Source organism: Pteropus alecto, unplaced genomic scaffold, assembly GCF_000325575.1.
Source record: "Pteropus alecto unplaced genomic scaffold, ASM32557v1 scaffold98, whole genome shotgun sequence".
Lineage (NCBI taxonomy): Eukaryota > Metazoa > Chordata > Mammalia > Chiroptera > Pteropodidae > Pteropus > Pteropus alecto.
In genome coordinates this window covers 12,631,726-12,649,873 of record NW_006443570.1, presented here as the reverse complement: position 1 = coordinate 12,649,873, position 18,148 = coordinate 12,631,726, and the positions used below count along the sequence as shown (strand labels likewise).

The window sequence follows — 18,148 nt, the reverse complement described above, 5'->3', positions numbered from 1 at the left end:
GGAAGGAAGGAAGGAAGGAAACCTGATAAGACTCCCAAATCTAATTAGGAAGACCAAATGCAGTCATGACCACATGGCTTAAAGCTTCATGATTCCAAAAGCTTTAATTTAATCACAGTATAATTATAATGGTGACTGATGTTTTTAAGAAGTTGGACAATATAAACTTGACTCCTTTTTCTCACAACTTCTACCTTCAACCTGCTAACAAGACCACTCTTTTTTTTTTTTTTTTAAACAAATCAATCTTAACTTCTATTCTTTCTGCTGTCCTAATTCAATGCCTACTCAACATTTTCTTAAATATCTATTATGGCCCAATATCCCTGGCTCCAATTTCTCTTCTCTTTAATCCATCCTTCACATTGCTGCCATAGTCCTCTTATCAAAATACAGATTTAGCCAGATCATGTTCTCTGTACCTTCAAAAACCTTCAGCAGATTCCTAAATCCAACAGAGTAAAGGTCCTTGCTCAACACTATCTTTCTCTGCTCATCTCTACCATATTCTATATGGCTGGCACCTCGTCTCACTCCAAGGTACTCTGCTTATATGCCATAGGACTACATGAGAATCTCAACCAGATGTTCATAGTTTTAAAAAGCACATCCAACATACTTATTCTTTTTCAAATACAAACCACAAAATGTAAAGCTCAACATCTTTTTTTTTTTTTTTTTGGTTGAAGACAGTAAGTATAGAAATGCAAGTGGAAGAATAAAGGTTGAGAATCAATGCCCACACAGACCATACACTTCTGATTAGATATAATCTCTCTAAGTTAATAAATTAGCGTCCAAGTTTTCCACACCAATCTTTATGAATTGAGTAAGAAAGTATTTCAGAAGGCAGTTAAAATATAGGTTCCAGTGATGGTGAAATCTTGGTTTCGACACATGCTACTTAGAGAAGTTACTTAACTTCCCTGGGCCTCAGTGTTCATACCTGTGAAATAAAGATGACAACAGCACCCATCTCATAGAATTGTGAGGATTTACATAAGATAACATGAGTAGAGTGTTTCAAGTAGTGTCTGGCCCATAGCAAGCATTCAAATGTAAACTAGTATTATTAAGATCCAGAGTCCTCAAGGTCAGCTAGAGTAGTAAAGTATCAATATTTGAGTTTCTGGACCTATGAAATTGAAGATAAAATTCTGATCACATTTAAATGATCCCATCAAAAAACTAGCAGCCCATGAAGCCCTGCCTAAAGCAATTAATTCTCTTTAACATCTCTGAAATACATTTAGGATATTTCTTATCCTTCAGTAAAAAACTAAACTATAATTATGAAAGGGCTATGATAAGATCATTGGTTTTATATATATAGCATGAACAATCACAATTCCAAATTTCCTCCAATATACGACTTTCAAATCTAATATTTAACCTCATCCTCAACAAAACTGTAGAATATTTAGAATACTATTTACATTGCCCCTAGTTTTCTTTTTTTATAGTTAACGTCCTTTTTAAAAAAAAAAAAAAATTATTTTATTACTTCAAGTATACAGGACATTCGTTAGACATTTATATAGTTTATAAAACGATCCCTCTAATTGTTCTTTCTCTCCTCTGGCTCTCCACTTAGCCATTACATTAATGCTAACTGCATTCTCTATTCTATGTTCCCCATACCCGTGACCATCTATGAACTGCTAATTTGTATTTCTTTAACCATTCCTAATTTTCATGACATTTTAATCTTAAAAAAAAATCCTATGGAAAACTAATTCACTTATGAAATTAGAGTAAACTTGATACCAAAGCCTAAAAGGAAGAAAGGAAAAGAAAGAAAAAAAAGGTCAATTTCATTTGTTTAAAGAGAGATGGGGAAAAAAAATCATATTAAAAAAAGCAAATCAAATCTAGCACCATACTAAAATAATATACCAAGAGCAAGAAGGATCATTCCAGTTAGATATTAATTATGCAATGAATAATATAAATACACCAAAAAAATTATCTCAGTAATTGCCAAAAATATTTACTTGATAAATTAATTTTTTAATGGTACTCAAAGAAATTCAGATATTGACTTAATCCAAACTAAATGTCAATCCCTTTCCTATAACTGGTGACAATTTGTTAGAAGATGATATAGAACCTATATAAAGTAAAATTTTATTGACATAAAAAAAATGAGTGCCTACTATGTATCAAGTAATAGTCTAGATGCTAGATATGGTAGCAAAACAGACAAAAATCTGCCTTCAAGAAGATTACATTTTAATTAGAAAGAAAAAATTTTGTCATATTCCTAAATGAAAAGACTTAAAGTTATAAAAATGAAAATTCTCTCCAAATTAATCTATAAGTTTAAAATAATTCTGATGAAAATCCCAGTATAACTTTCTTCTGTGAAATTTCACAAAATCATTACGAAGGTCAAGTGAAAGAGTAAGTATGTGAGAACAGACAGAAATAATGAACAAGAACAATGATGGTGAAAGACACTGGAAATGTGTAACATAAAGAAGAAAATCCAAAAACAGACATAAAATTTCGATGTGTATTAAAGCAACTTTCCAAAGTAATAGGAAAATGATAATTTATCATGTGATGTTGACAAATAGCCAATTATAAAATTGGATCTGTACCACATACTTTACACCAAAATTAAGGGTATACTTAAATTTTAAAAATAAAATAATGCCCTAAAAAAATGTAAGTGATTAGTTATGTAGGTTAGCACCTTGCTTTGAAAGATTTTCTTCCTCAGAAAATTCTTTAATTAAAAACACCATAAAAAATGATAATACTGAATATTATTAAAAATTGACACATTTTATACGTATGTGGAAGTCTATAATGGTATGACCTACCTAGAAGGCAATATGGCCTTTTTACTAAATCTTATAACATTTCAAAATCTTTGACTTAGTAGTTCTATATCTAGGAATCTGTCATAAGGACAGAAATACTCATGCTTGTTGTATACAGTTACCTCTAAGGATATTCATTCTTCCACTATTTGTCATGGCAAAATTTGGAAATGTCCAACAATAAGGAATTTGTTAATGGTACATATTTATGAATAAATATAAAGTTACTAAAGATGATGTTTTAGAAAAAACTTTACTATAAAAGGCAAATGTTTAAAATGTATTATTAAATAGAAAGGGTAGATTAAAAACATATATAGTTGACCCTTGAATAACTCAGGGGTTAGGGGCACCGACCACCACACCACCCCATGCTAGCTCAGTCAAAAGTCCACATATAACTTCAGAGTCTCCCAAAACTAGCTATCCCTCAGTATCTGTAGCGGAATTGGTTCCAACTTCCCTTCTCCATCCATGGATACCAAAATCTGCAGAAGCTAAAGTCCCCTGTAAAAAGTGTTATAGATCCACGCATACAGTTGGTCCTCTGTATCCACAGACTCCCAATTCCAGATCAAGAACAGTACAGGTAGGGAACTGGGATAGTGCTGTTTGGAACCAGATGGTGTGGCTCGAGAGCGAGCAGTTCCTGACGGAGCTGACTAGGCTCTTCCAGGAGTGCCAGTTGTCGAGCAGTGTGTTTCTCACCCTGAATTATGATGGTTGAACTAAACCCGTTCCAAGGAAAGGTTCTATGGAGGGCTTTGAGTTCTCGGACAAGTGTATGTTAAAAGCTACTGATGGGGAAAAGAAGATCAGCACTGTGGTGAGCTCCAAAGACGTGAATACGTTCAGATGGCTTATTCAAACCTATTGAAGGCTAACATGGATGGGCTAAAGAAGAGGGACAAAAAGAGCAAGAGAGTAAGAAGACCAAAGCAGTACAGCGGAAGGCACCAGATTCCCTGCTTTCACCAACTAACCAATGAATTGCTATTTCTCCTTTGGTTTTTACTTTTGACCATAAAGCTAGGTTTCTGGATCCCTTTCAATAGCTGTTTTCATGTGAGAGATTAAGGTCATTTTGGATGGAAGAAGGGCTGTGATATTTACAGGGTAGTTCTAAGAAGCCGTTTTATCTTAGATCTGGCTAATTGGTCTGTGTTGCATAGCTGTATATTCCTGGATTCTAGTTTGTCTCTGTAGCCATCTGTGTGAAGAACAATGTATCATTGAACCTATTTATCAGCCAAAAAAAAACAAAAAAAAAAAAACAAAAAAACAGTACAAATATTTATTGGAAAAAATCCATGTATAAGTGAACCTGTGCAGTTCAAACCATGTTGTTCAAGGGTCATTTGTCTTATGATTCCAACTTGGTAAAAGATATCATATATGCAAAGACTGAAGGGTTTTCTAGCAAACTTCTAATGGTGATTACCTCTGGGCAGAGAATTATGAGTGGTTTACACTTTGGTCTTTGTACTTTTCTCATTTCCTAAATTTCCTCCAGTAAACACACTTTTAATAAATGCTCTTATTTTAAAAACCAGTTCCTTTGCATTAAGCAAGATATATAAACAATTAGGTAAATATGAAATAAATTTCAAATTCTTGTACTGTTACTCTACAATGTAGTTATGTAACTACAGATCCCTTTTTGTTAAAACTTGATTTTATAGCTCTGAAACTTCAAGCTGCCAAGAAAAAACATCTGCCAATGTTTGCTTAAAAGTTTCTGCATTTTGAAAAGGGCAGTTGGCATTAACTTTCTCTGAGAAGAAAAAAATTAACTATCAAGTACAAAGAAAAACTTCAAGTTCAGGAATTTAGAGCTAGTGAACATTACAGTTTCCCAAGCATCATAGATGTGTCTTGTTCTGCTGGTGACCAAGAAGGAAATTTCAAACATAACCGAAGCAGGAAAAAAAGGCCAGACTTTGTTTTTAAATGAAGTTAAGCTTGAAAGAGAGTTAAGCAAGTGATTCGTTTAGCTACTGAAGAATGAGATTGCCCCACTGGCTGTTTTAGAAACAGATAAATAGTTCCTCATATGTTTGATATTAATTACACTGTCTTTAACTTCAAAAATATCTAAAAATAAACTGTTTTACCAAGTAATAAAGTCTTCAGATGTAATAGGAAATGTTTTTTAAGTACAAAAACTGGAAATATAATGGTAATGCTCATATTTTAACTGGGTAATGGTACACAGGGATTATAATATATTATATTGTCCTTTATTTCTTACACATATTCTTTGTGATGAATACATTATTTAACTAAAATTATACACTCTTTAAAAAAATATGTGTATGTGAAAAAATATATATACATACACAAATATACACACTTTTTTTTATTTACTATGATATTCTAACACTTGGCTCAATCTTAAATTTCAGAATTCCATATTTGAGCTTCTGCAGCTACCTGGTGGCTGCTAATAACGTTTATTAAAAGGGCCAAAACCACAGAACAATTAACAAAGTACTGAAACTACAATACAACTTCACAGATAGAAATAAATTTGAGGCAGAATAATTATCCTTTGGCTGTAGAAGAGTAAAACTTTCTCACATTGTGAAATATTCAGCGGTTATGTATTCTCCTTGGAATACGTATGAGAAACTAGACTAGAAAAAAATCTAGAATTCTCAAAAAAAAGGCCAATTCCTCCATTTGTCTTCCACATCCCATCTCTTCTCACCTATCAAGCAATCACTCCAGGGATTCTCTCCTTGGAATCAACCTTCCCTCTCTACTAGATTACTCCCAATAGCATACAAACATTCTCTTGTCTCTTTCACTTAAAAAAAAAGTCCTCTCCTCATCTCATTTTCTTCTCTAATCACCGCATTTATTTCTCTCCTCTTTACAGCTCCTCAAAAGAGCTGCCTCTACCCATCGTCTCCAGTATATCTCTTCTAATCTTCTTTTGAATTTACTACAATCAGGCTTTCATCCTACCACTTTACTAGTAAAACTGTGATGGTCAACTGACCTCCAGCAAGTTATAGGCAGTCATTAGCTGAGCCTCAATCATAATCATCTGATATAGGCGATCAGCTCTCTGGAATATTCTTCCCTTGGCATCTGGAACATCATATCCTCCTGATTCTCCTCCCACACTCTCTCCCTTGCTGATCTTATTTAATGTCATGATTTGAAACACTATATGTACACTAAAGAATCTCTAGTATCTCCCCCGAATTCCAGGCCAGTATATACAACCGTCTCCTTAACATCCCCACAGGAAAGTCTGTCAGACATTTCACACTTAACATGTTCAAAACTGAGCTCCTGGTCCCTCACAAACCTGCTCTTCCTCTAGGCTCAAGGCCAAAAGCCTCCACATCAACATTGGCTTATGGTCTCATGAATCTATGTGCTAAACCTCTCAATTCTATCTCCAAAATATATATATATACTGCTACCAGTCCAAATCACCATCTTTTGCCTTGAATCTTATAAAAACCTAATAACCCTCTTCTACTCCCTCAGTTCCTTTTCCAAGATTCAAATCGGGCTGAGTTGTACTCCTAACCTAAAATCCTTAACTTTCTAAATGAGATCCAAAAGACTGTTGCATAAAGAACAGAAGCTTCACAGGAACACTGGGCTGAATGAAGCATGTCAATGAGGCCTGGAATACATAATCTTTAAAAAAATTCTCCCAGTCCTAAAAATTCTGAGTGACTTGTGAATTCAGCATGGTATATACAAAAAAAGTTGGCTATACTATTCCCTGTACTTTGCTGTATTCAATTTTTTTTTTTCGCTGGAGTAGGCTAAATAAAAATAAAGAGTGTATCTCAGTCCCCTACTACAATATTAATGGTCTGAGTTCTCCCCCAGAACACCTCCTGGTGACTCATTCCTCTACCATCTATTTATTAAATCATGTGTCATATTCCTTAACAGAATTCATTATATGTGGATGAAAGTTTTCACTATTATCTAATGCTTATTATTAGCCCATTTTGTCCCTAATATGACAAAGACTATAATTACAGTTATAGGATAGTATCTGTATAACCCTAACAATTGTAGTTGGGAAAGAAAGCTGCTGAGAAAGCCATAGAATATTTCAAATACAATACTTCTCACATAAATAAAAGAAACTAATCTGCCAAACACTGAAAAGTAACTTTAATATACAGCTTTCAAAAAGTAAAATCACTCAGCTGTGGCAAAATAAGAATTTCCCCAGCATTAAACACTCTATGACTATAGCTTTTTAATGACACTTTTTTTTGTTTCAAGTATAGAACTACATACACTTAGCAAGCCTAAAATACAGGTGAATTTTCTTTTTCAAATATAGGAAAACACACTACTTTATACTGCTATCTTCTATGTTAAATCTGACCTATTATATGAAGTAGCTAAGTTTGAAAGCCCAGTTCAGTTATAATTTTATTGGCAAAAGGAAATTCTTCTGTTCTTTTTTTTCTATTGATTTTGATTAAAACATTATTCTTCACACTAATGGAAACAACACAGGGCAAAGATTGAAATCAAGCAAAAGAAAATTCAGTTACAGTTTCTTCAGATTTATCTCTTAATTTATATTTAGTTAATATAGTCACTAAAATTGTTAAAATACAGGCAATTCAGCTGCCTATTAATTAAGCCTGTTAAAAGGAGGACTGAGTGTTGAGGGGTGGTTACATGACCACACATACATATATTTATGCATCAGAGGACTACAAAATAATACTGCAAGGACTATAAAATAATATTGGAGCTTCTTAGAATGTTTGACCTGATTTTCTCATATAACAGCTTGGAATGTCACAAAATATAAGCAAATAAAATGAGGTATCACCAGAAACACTCCCATATGCACAACTTACCTAAAGTCTTTGTGTTTGCTAGGAGAGCTTCCTCATAAGACAGTATATAGTAAAGCACCAAAAGCTGTGCTGTGATACTGAAACGCTGATTAAGACGGATGTTGTCACCCTGGAGATAACATAAATACTTTAAAATAATGTTAAATATCATGAGTAAATTTCTGATAGCAAAAGCACTCAAAATAGACTATTCAGTGTTGCTGCTCCCAAGCTCAGATAAAACAGAAGAAACGATTCTGTGTTTGCAACTCAAAGAGACAACTTGAAGTTTACATTTCAGATGGCATGGGAGAGGAAAGGCAATATGCTTAACAGTCTTTAAAACAGAAAATAAAAAGACTTCAGCTGTTGCTCAACATAAATCCCATCAGGCTGCCTCTGTAAAAGGCTTACAAGAGACTCAAGTATTATCTGAAATTACCATGAAGAAAATAACTTTTAAAAGATATTGTACATTTAAATATATTTGTGAAACACGCAACTATTTTTTTCTTCTAAAAAAAACAGAAAAAAATGTTCTTCAAATTCTCCATAAATGAATCTCCGTATCTTAGATTCCCAGGAAGCTAAACAAATCCATGTTGAATATGCTTAAACGTCACATAGTCCTTTGTTAAACACACAACCTCCAGGGCGTTCCTTAGACTTTAAAGCAGAGCTTTTAAAAGAACTCAAAAAATGACTATTCTAAAAGCTGCTTGGAACTAATACCATTCTTAAATTCTTATAAGTAATCTAAAGAAATGTAATCCCATTTTAAATTCGGAACCACCTAGAAGTCCTCTAATAATCAGTTTTTAAAAATGGGGTAAGTGAAAAGAATAAACTAAAAGAAAAAAAAAGCTAATTAATATAAAAGAATCGCTATTTTACCCCAATGACTCCTTGGAAAATATTGAGTATCTCTTGTTCTGTGACTGGCTGATTTGTGGCTTCTGGATTAGATTTGGATGCAGGAGTAAGTATAGAATTTATGTACACGTCAATCAGAGGAAGTAATTGAGGATGGAGTGGAGTGGAGGTTTCGCACAGCTGTCTATAAATCCAATCCTAAAAAAGAAGGTCATAAGCACTAAATCAATTATGACAAAAAGAAAAGTGAAAATTTAAAAGCACATATAATGTTACATGATTTATGAATCAGTGAAACTATTAACTTTTAGCACTTAGAAATATATTATCTAATTTCACAATTGTCTTTGATTTAAAAACATGAACTACTTTTATATCTTCATTGAAAATATTGTCCAGTAGAAGACAAATCTAAAATAAGTTTGGGTTTTGAGTTTGGACTTTGAGTTTTCAATCTATTAATTTTTAAGTCTTGGGGAGAAAAACTGTAAATCTCTTCTATATCTGTATTGGGAGCACTATACGTATTGCTGAAGACCCCAGAGCAGAGAGGAATTTAAGAAGAGAGATAGTTCTTCACCACAAGCCCTCAGATAAAGAAAGGGGCTCTGACAACCACTTGCGGGAGACTATCATTTAACTATCTACCCAGATTGAGGACATGGAGAAATTTTGGGTGTGCATCTGGAGTCTTAATTCTTATCTATTCTTGCTAAAAATATAAAGAAATAAAAGACACAATCTAGCTAGAAAATAACTTCACTAAATCATAAAAACAAGGATAATTAAAACTTATATATCGATACATACATTTATTGTTCTTTATAAATAAAAGAGCCTCTTGAAAACGTTCAAACAGATTTCTTTACTTGAGATTGAGATGTTTCTTTAGAGGATTTTTACCTGTTTGACATAGCCAACTATAACAAATTAAAAATATATCAAAATATGTACAAGTTAGGTGTTAGGTGTCCTCGTGACAAAGGCACAAACACAGGTTATGGATGACTAGCAACTTTCTCAGTTTGTTGAATAAAACCAAACTACAGAAAATGGCAATTTCTTCTTAAAGCTTAATAAAATGCTATTATTAAAAATTTAAATAAATTAGTAATAGTGTACATTTTGTAAATAACTTAACAGTTATATTATTTGAAAAATCTAAAACTAAGTTCCTAATTACTATAACTGTATAAATGACTAGCAACTAAACACATTTTATACACAAACCCACAGTAAAGGCCTACAAACTAAAACAGAACTGGAAAAAAAGCATTAACTTAGGTTGTAGCTTGAAATATAAATAAAAGGTCATACTTTTATTGACACTTTGTGCTTGGTAAATGAACGACTCCTGAGAAGCTGGTAAATACAATGAATAGGCAAAAATCCAGTAATGTTGGCACTCAGGTTGCTGGTGACAGGGACCCGAACTGCATGAGCTGTGACAACCTTAAAGGGGAAAACAGTATTAATACATATGATAGAACCAAATACAAAATTATTCTGAAAGAGAGAGGATTAGCAGGTAAGACTGTCAATATTTAATGCAAGTGTGGTCCTTAGGAATGAATAATAAAAAAACAATTATTACATGATTTGATTATTTTTGAACGATGAGATAGCATATGTTTAGGAACTTGTAAAGTTCTCTAATTTTTTTTACTTTTTAAAAACATAGATATGTTGATGGTAGTGCAGTAAGTTAAAAAAATATAAAATTTGGAATCATAAAATCTGAGCTCAGTGACTTTGGATAAGTCACTGTCTTCTGAGCCCAGTTTCCCAACTACAAAATGGGACAATACTGTCTTACCTGCCTCAAAGGTTTTTGTGAGGAGAAAAATTTTTTTTTGAGAAACATACGTGAATTATAAAGAATCACATAAACAGGAATTTTTATTATTATTCTCATTGTGTCATGCACAAACCTCTGTCTTTCAAAGACCCTCCCCCAAAGTTATCTTCCAGTCAGTTCAAATTAAATGCATGAAAAATAACTTATGAGTCTCCTATGTCTTATGTGTGTTTGTTATGTGGGAATGTATGTGCACTGAGGGGAAAAGAGAGAGTCTGGTAAAGAGATGAGAATATTAATTACCCTAAAAGTAGCAACAACTATAGATCCATAAGTATTTTCAAATATTTTTAAGGTATATATCTCTTTTGTATTCTGAGATTTAAATTGACAAATCAATCTAAGAATTAATCTTAAACTTTAGAATAGTCTCCTTTGCTGGAAAAGAAAAATCCTTATGCTTATCCACAGACGAAAGTGCTGAGGCCAAATAAGAACATGTAAATATGAGAATAAGAAATTTAGATTCTAGCTTATGATCTAGTTAGAAATGAACCTTATAGCTTAAAGGTTTAAACAGATCTCCATTTTATTTTTCTTCTGACAAATACAAATGAGTACCCCATGTGAGATTCCTACCATCAATATCTAAGGCTATACTCTTAAGTATCTACTCAAAGTCTCCAAAATATGTAAATTTAAAACATGCTTTTGTATGTAGTAAGTAGCTTTAAAAGTAAATTTTAATACAACTATTCTTTACAGACATTTCGAAGATTAATCATTGGAAACTAAAAAAGAATAGAAAAAGACCTTATTATTCTCTTAAATTGAGATATACAAGTTTTCCCCCAAATAATACTCTAAAAGAAAGTTAAAGAAGTACCTACAAATAAAGTAAAAAGAAGTACCTGTTCAGTAAAAATTTCCTGTGTGAAGATAGTTTTCATCCGGCTCAAGGAGCTTGGCTTAATTACAATCTAAAACAAACAAAAGAATTCCAACAGCATGTGAAAATATATGAAGCACAATTTTCTCTGGTAAATTTATTATCTAAACTGACTGTGATATATAAAATTAATGTTCAAATACTCTATTTCATAAGTGGTTTCTCAAATCCAACAATAAAGAATTAAAAGGTGTTTTTCCTCAGAAAATGAACCAACATATAAAAGTACTTAGTAAATACTATTACTGGCATTTCAAGTCAGTGGGAAGAAGTGGATTATTCAATAAAGGGAGATGTGACATCTACCTTTCTGGGGACTATATAGTAAGTCCTCAACATCACCGATAGGTTCTGCAACTTTAAGCGAAATGACATATAACAAAACCAATTTTACCATAGGCTAATTGATATAAACGAGAGTTAGGTTCCTATGGCATCTCCTCAATGGTGTAACAAATTGACATTGAACAAAACAACGTTATTCAGGGACCTGCTGTATATATATTTGCACACCTGACACCACACCCAAAATAAACTCCAAATGTAAAACATATAAAATGTGAAGCCACAAAAACAATAGAAGAATATATAGATGACCATTTCAACAAACCTAAAGAAAGAGAAACATTTCTAAGCATATCAGCAAAGTAAGAACCACAAAAGAAATACTTAATATACTACACACACAAAAAAAATAATAATTTCTACATGGCAAAACAACTGGGAAAGAACCACTGCAACATATTCTACTTCTCCACTTTTAAAGACACTAAGGGTTATAAGATACATTGATAATCTAATAGTAGCTTTTCAAGAGGGAAAAAAGGGGGTAAACACTACCAATTAACATTACACGTCACCTGTAAAACCAATCACCTTAATTCAATATTGGGTAAAATATGTGTCCTGAAATCAATGAAACATGACATATAGCACCCTTTATATGTCAGTGAGGAAAAATGAATCAGTTAAAATCAGTTAAAATCCCCATAGGAAAACTGGGAGACTGATAAGCCTTTCACGAAAGAAATAAACCAGCCAAAACATATAATTTTAAAAACTACAAAAAAAACCAAAACTATAAACTATAACTATAAAAAAAATAATAATAAAAACCAAAGTTTCACTAGTAATCAAAGAAATGAAAAATAAATGAGACCATTTTTCATCAAATTTGCAAAGATTAAAAAGAATGGTAATGCCTAGTGATGGTGAGAGTGTAGGAAAATAGGCACTCTCATTCACTAATGAGAATAGTTAGACTGGTATAATCTTTCTGGAAGATAATACGGCAATACTCATTAAATATCTTATCATCATATTCTTTTACTTAGTAACTGCCTCCTAGAACTCTATCCTAAGGAAATAATCCAAAAAGCATTTGAAGATATACATGTGTGAGTGCCTGTGTATGTATTTACATAAACAAAGTTTTTATCTAAGCATTATTCCAAAATTGAAAAATCTATATGGCAAAGAAAGGATCCATTACGAAAGTCACGATTACTCCATATGATGGATTACTATAGAGCCATTGAAAATACTGTATTAGAATATTTACTGACATGAGAAAATGCATCATATGTTGGTAAGTTCTTTAAAATTACAAAATATTTAATCAATTTCAAAAAAATGAACAGACATCAGAATGTAAACAGTAGTACGTTTTATGCTTCTGAACAATAAAATTCTATTTTTCCCTTCTTTTCTGTGTTTTCTGAGCTTTCTACATTGAACATCTATTATTCTTGTCAATGTTTTCATAATGTATTTTTTTCTAAGAGCCCTTGGTAAAATTTCAAACTACTGAAAACTAAGATTACATCGAAATGAAAACAATCTATTTACTTTACACTATAGAAAAATTCCCAGCTTAGAAATACCTTCTTTAGAAAGATAAAAGGAAATTACCTTCATCCCCAAAGTGGAACAGACCAAGTCAATGATAGCACTAAGCTGGTTGCTATGAAAGTACATAGCAACCAATAATAACATCTCCCCAAAAGAAGCAGAGACACCTGAAGTACTGTTGAAACAGAAAAAAAATATATGAATTTCCAAATAGAGGAGAAGAAAACTTAGTTAGCTGAAACAAATGAAATTATCTTACCTCTCAAAATAAGCTTCTTCTTTTATCATCCAACTTAGCCACACTACCATTAGCTGCTCCTGCTCAGGTGTACTATATAAAACATATCAGAAAGTCACTGGTTAAAATCAGATATACTAGCATAAGAATAGGAAAGCATTCTGAAATTTTTTTGGTAGAAATTACTTTTTCCTTTCTTATTTTGAAATATCAACTCAAATTAATTGCTTGTTGAAATGGCCACTAATTGCCATTGAGATATGAAGTAGTTAGAGATGAAGAATGAGGACCTTTGCTTTCCTTCATGAGAGTGAATAGTCGAACCCTCTCAAAAGTATTAGTTATTGCATTTGCAAGTTAGAGAGAGTGAATATCCTCACAATCTTTGAAAATGCAAAGCCCCTTTGGGATTAAAATGTTAGAAGAACCATATTAACAGTTGAAATTTATTTCATTAGAAAAAAAATCCAGTGTTAAAGCTTAATCATCGAAAAGTCACAAATTGAGTACTAGGACAGGAACAAGTTAGTCCATCTTTTACCTGGAAATTGAAATTAATATATAGATACATTTTTTAGAAAAATTAAAAATTGGAGAGAAATGTGATCACTATTCAAAAAGAAAAAAATAAATAGAAAAAACAGACAACCACAGCTCATCACAGATATGAAAAGTGATTATAAAATATACCAAACAATGACATTTTTAAAGTGAACTCCTAGATTTAGATTGAAAGGTACAAGTTAACTTTGATTTGACATCGCAGTGTAAATGGGTAAAACAAAAACTGAAACACTTGCTACCCAAAGCTAAGAAAATTAAAATGGTCACTCTCAACCATACCTAAATCATTCCACTAATAAAAGACAGTGCTATGTTGTAGAAAGGTTACAGCCTTCAGAGTCTGCTGGACCTGAGAGGGAATCCCTTCTCCGCTAATTACTGGTAGTGTGACTCTGGACGAAAAATTTAAATAATCTTTCTAAATTTTAGCTCTCCTATATATAAAATACAGATTAAAAATACCCACCTTATAGAAGTAATAAGGATTAGAGATAATGTTGAGAAATTACTTCAGGTAAATAGAAAAAAAAGCACTTCATGTCATGTACCTAATTTCACGTCCTCTTGAAACTCCAAACTACACTAAAGGGATTTTTGTAAAAAGCATAAAAGCATGGGTTTATGAGGAACAACAACACAAAATACTGGAAGCTAGAGCATATATAGATGAGTGGTAACTGACTCAGCAAACCCAACAAAGCAAAATACTAAAGTGGCAGGAAGGAAAACCAACCACTTTATACCACAGAATCCCCAAAATGCTAAGGAATTAACAGCTCCAGGCAGTTCTGTGAGTGAGAGTGAAGACAGAGACTAAACTAAAAAGACTGACAGTCTATATAAGGAGCAGACCTCCAGATCATCTCCTCCATTCTACACAACTAGATGAAAACCCGTGCTCCAACGAGAAAAGACTAGGGATTTATTCTCTGGAGATGTTAAAAGAGGCTGACTCTGAAGTGAGGAACAACCAGGGATATCTGAAGCATCATTCTGAAAGTAGGAGAATTAAGTGAATGATTATACTGCAGGCTGAGATCTCCCAGCCCTTCACAAAACCTCACTTTTTACCTTTGCTTATGGCTTTCTATTCAGACCTTCACTCTCCAGGCAAGACAAAAGTGTTCTCTAAGACTCTGGTGAGCCTTAAGAGCTTCCCAAGCACCCAACTATGCATTTAGAGGTTCTAATCTGCCTTTTAGTTTCCTACTTTTAAATATGAACAGACAATAAAAAATTACCAAACCGCCAGAAAAAGCTTCTAACTTAAAAAATAGAGACGAAAGGCAGAAATAAAAGAAACTGAGAGAAAACAGTACAAATAAAATCTTCACTCATTATGATTAATTTCAGAGAAATCATGCTGCCATGATTTCTACACAGAAGAAACAATCAGAGAAAAAAGCTCTTAGAAATTTAAAACTAAATAGGATTAAAAGATAACACTGAGGACAAATCCTAAAAGGTAAAATGAGCAGTACCTTTCTGGAGTATGAAAATGTTCTAAAATAAGATGATGGTGATGGTTGCATTAACTTTGTAAATATACTGAAAACTATTAATTTGTACACTTTAAAATGAGTGAATATTACGGTATATAAATTGTCTCTCAATAAAGCTGATTTTTAAAAAGCAGATCAACACAAAAATAAATAGGAAAGGGTAAGAAAATAAGATGATCATTTCATGAAGTCCAATATCCAAATAAGGGAAGGTTTTAAACAGAGAAAACCCATTACTAACAAATTATTTCAAGAAAAATTCTTAGAGCTGAAGGATATGAGTTGCCAGGTTGAAAGAACTTACCAAATACCTAGGACAATAGACAAAAGCAGACCCACACCAAGGCATGTCAGGAAGGAATTTTAAAACCCTAGGGACAAAAAGCTAAGTCTACATGTTTCCATGTTTCCTGTTCCAAAGAGCAGGCTACACAAAGGACCAGGAATCAGAATTCCATCAGATTTCTCAACGGCAACACTGGACATTAGAAGGCAATGGAGTGAGACTTGCAAAATTATCGAAGGAAATTAGTTACGACTTAAAATTCCATACCCCATCAAATTACCAATCAAGTATTCAAGTAGAATAAAGATATTTTCAGAAATATCCAGTCTCAAAATAATTTACCTCCCACATACCCATTCCAATGAAGCAAAATAAGGGAGCAAATGAAAAAAGATGGAGACATTACATGCAGGGAACAGGAGATACAACAAATGAGAGGTAAAGCAAGTCTCCAAAACGATAGTGAAGAGTAATTCCAAGACAAGAGTTGTATACCCGGTGCAGAGGTAACTACTTCAGATTGGAGTAGGTCAAAATGCTCCGGGAGAAATTTCCTTAAGAAAATGAAATTGATAGAATAATGAATCCAAACATCCTGACAGGAGGTGTATATTGGCAGTCTGAGGTTGCATTAATATAAGCACACAACACCGAGCAAATAAAAAAGAAACAAAAACACAAGATAATTATTAATGCAAAGAACAAGTTTTGCTTAAGAAAAGTAACCATTTATTACATGGTTGTGCTTCCAACAGTGTAATATAAACAACTATATATTGGTCAAAGCAAAATTATAATATAATTGTACTGAGAGAATGGATGATAAAAAGGATATGTAGATATATATGTGTTGGGGACTGAGAGAAAAGAACGAACTAATTCCTCATCTTTCACAGGGGGAAGTCAACAAGTACTAAAATTGAAAAATCAAAATATAGCAAATGCAAACATGTTATTTAAAGATGTGGTAGTAAAACCCAAAAGAATCAGCTAAAAGAAATGAAAGAAGTTACTCTTAGGGATGAAAGGAGGAGGGGAGTAAGGACTGTTATGTGCCCTAATAAATCTTGAAGAACTATTTCAACTCCTTTAAAACAGTGTGTACATGAAACTTTAATAAAGATAAATTAAATGACTTGCACACAGTAGATGTTACTGATACCCTTTTACCAAAAGATAATACCACTGCCCATATCTAGACCAATTTTTATAGTTAAGATCCTAATTAATGCTCTACATGTGTTTTAATAAACAAGAGCAAACCTCAAGATGGCAGAGGAAGTAAATGTTATCCTCTCTTCCCACTACATCAAAATTATAACTAAATCAAAGAACTACCACCCTTGAGAACCATGTGAAGACTAGCTGAACATAACTCCTATAACTACAAAGGTTAAAAGGCAAAAGTAGGACAATCATGTGTAATTACAACAATAAATTAAGGGATACACGCAAATACACGCACACAAAAGTAAAAGATAATGACGAAAGCATAAACATGGAAAGGGTGAGTAAAAATGGTAGTTATTATAGAATGTGTTCAAATCTCAGTGACCGTAAAGTTAAAATAGATGCTATAATCATACCGTGGTACATATGAAGCATATGGTAACCACCAACCTAAAATACACAAGAGATATGCAAGAAATAGAGAAAGGAATCCAAACACAACACTACAGAGAGTCAATGACAAAAAAGGGAAGAGAGCAAAAGAATAAAAAAGGAACAGAGAAGAACTACAAAAATGATCAGAAAACAATAAAATGGCCAAAACTATGTACCTATCAATAATTACTTTAAATGTAAATGGATTAAGTGTTCCAATCTAAAGACAGATGGATAAAGAAGATGTGGTACATATGCACAATGAAATATTATTTGGCCATAAGGAAGAATGAAGTCTTACAATTTGTGATAACATGGATGGACCTAGAGGGTATTGTGCTAAGTGTAATAACCCGGACAGAGAAAAACCAAAACCATATGATTTCACTTATATGTGGAATCTAAAAAATAAAATAAACGAACAAGCAAGATAGAAGCAAACTCATAAACTCATAGATGCAAAGAACAAACTGATGGTTGCCAGATGAGAGGGTATTGGGGGCAGGGTGAAAAAGGTGACGGGATTAAGAAGTACAAATTGGCAGTTACAAAATTAGTTATAGGGATATAAAGTAGAACTTATGGAATATAGTCAATGATATTGTTAATAACTATACATGGTATCAGGTGGCTACAAGACTTATTGGGGGAATCATTCTAAGTTATATAAATGTCTAACCACTATACTTTATACCTGAAATGAATATAATATTAAATATTAACTGTAATTGAAAAATAAAAATTTTTAATTAAAAATAAATAAGTAAATAAATAAACAAAAGCAGACCTTGAGAAAATAGAGCAACTTATATAGTA

The 18,148-nt window shown here is 32.6% G+C and overlaps 1 protein-coding gene across 1 annotated transcript in view; it reads right to left on the bottom strand.

Moving 5' to 3' along the window:
* INTS2 (integrator complex subunit 2) overlaps positions 1 to 18,148 on the bottom strand; it is a 50,795-nt gene that overhangs the window by 20,130 nt on the left and 12,517 nt on the right. The window contains exons 10-15 of the mRNA XM_006924905.3: positions 13,397 to 13,468; positions 13,198 to 13,312; positions 11,249 to 11,317; positions 9,857 to 9,991; positions 8,561 to 8,737; positions 7,688 to 7,796 (exon numbers count right to left, since the gene is read on the bottom strand). Coding sequence (XP_006924967.1) covers positions 7,688 to 7,796; positions 8,561 to 8,737; positions 9,857 to 9,991; positions 11,249 to 11,317; positions 13,198 to 13,312; positions 13,397 to 13,468 — 677 coding nt within the window. The remainder of the gene's footprint in view (positions 1 to 7,687; positions 7,797 to 8,560; positions 8,738 to 9,856; positions 9,992 to 11,248; positions 11,318 to 13,197; positions 13,313 to 13,396; positions 13,469 to 18,148) is intronic.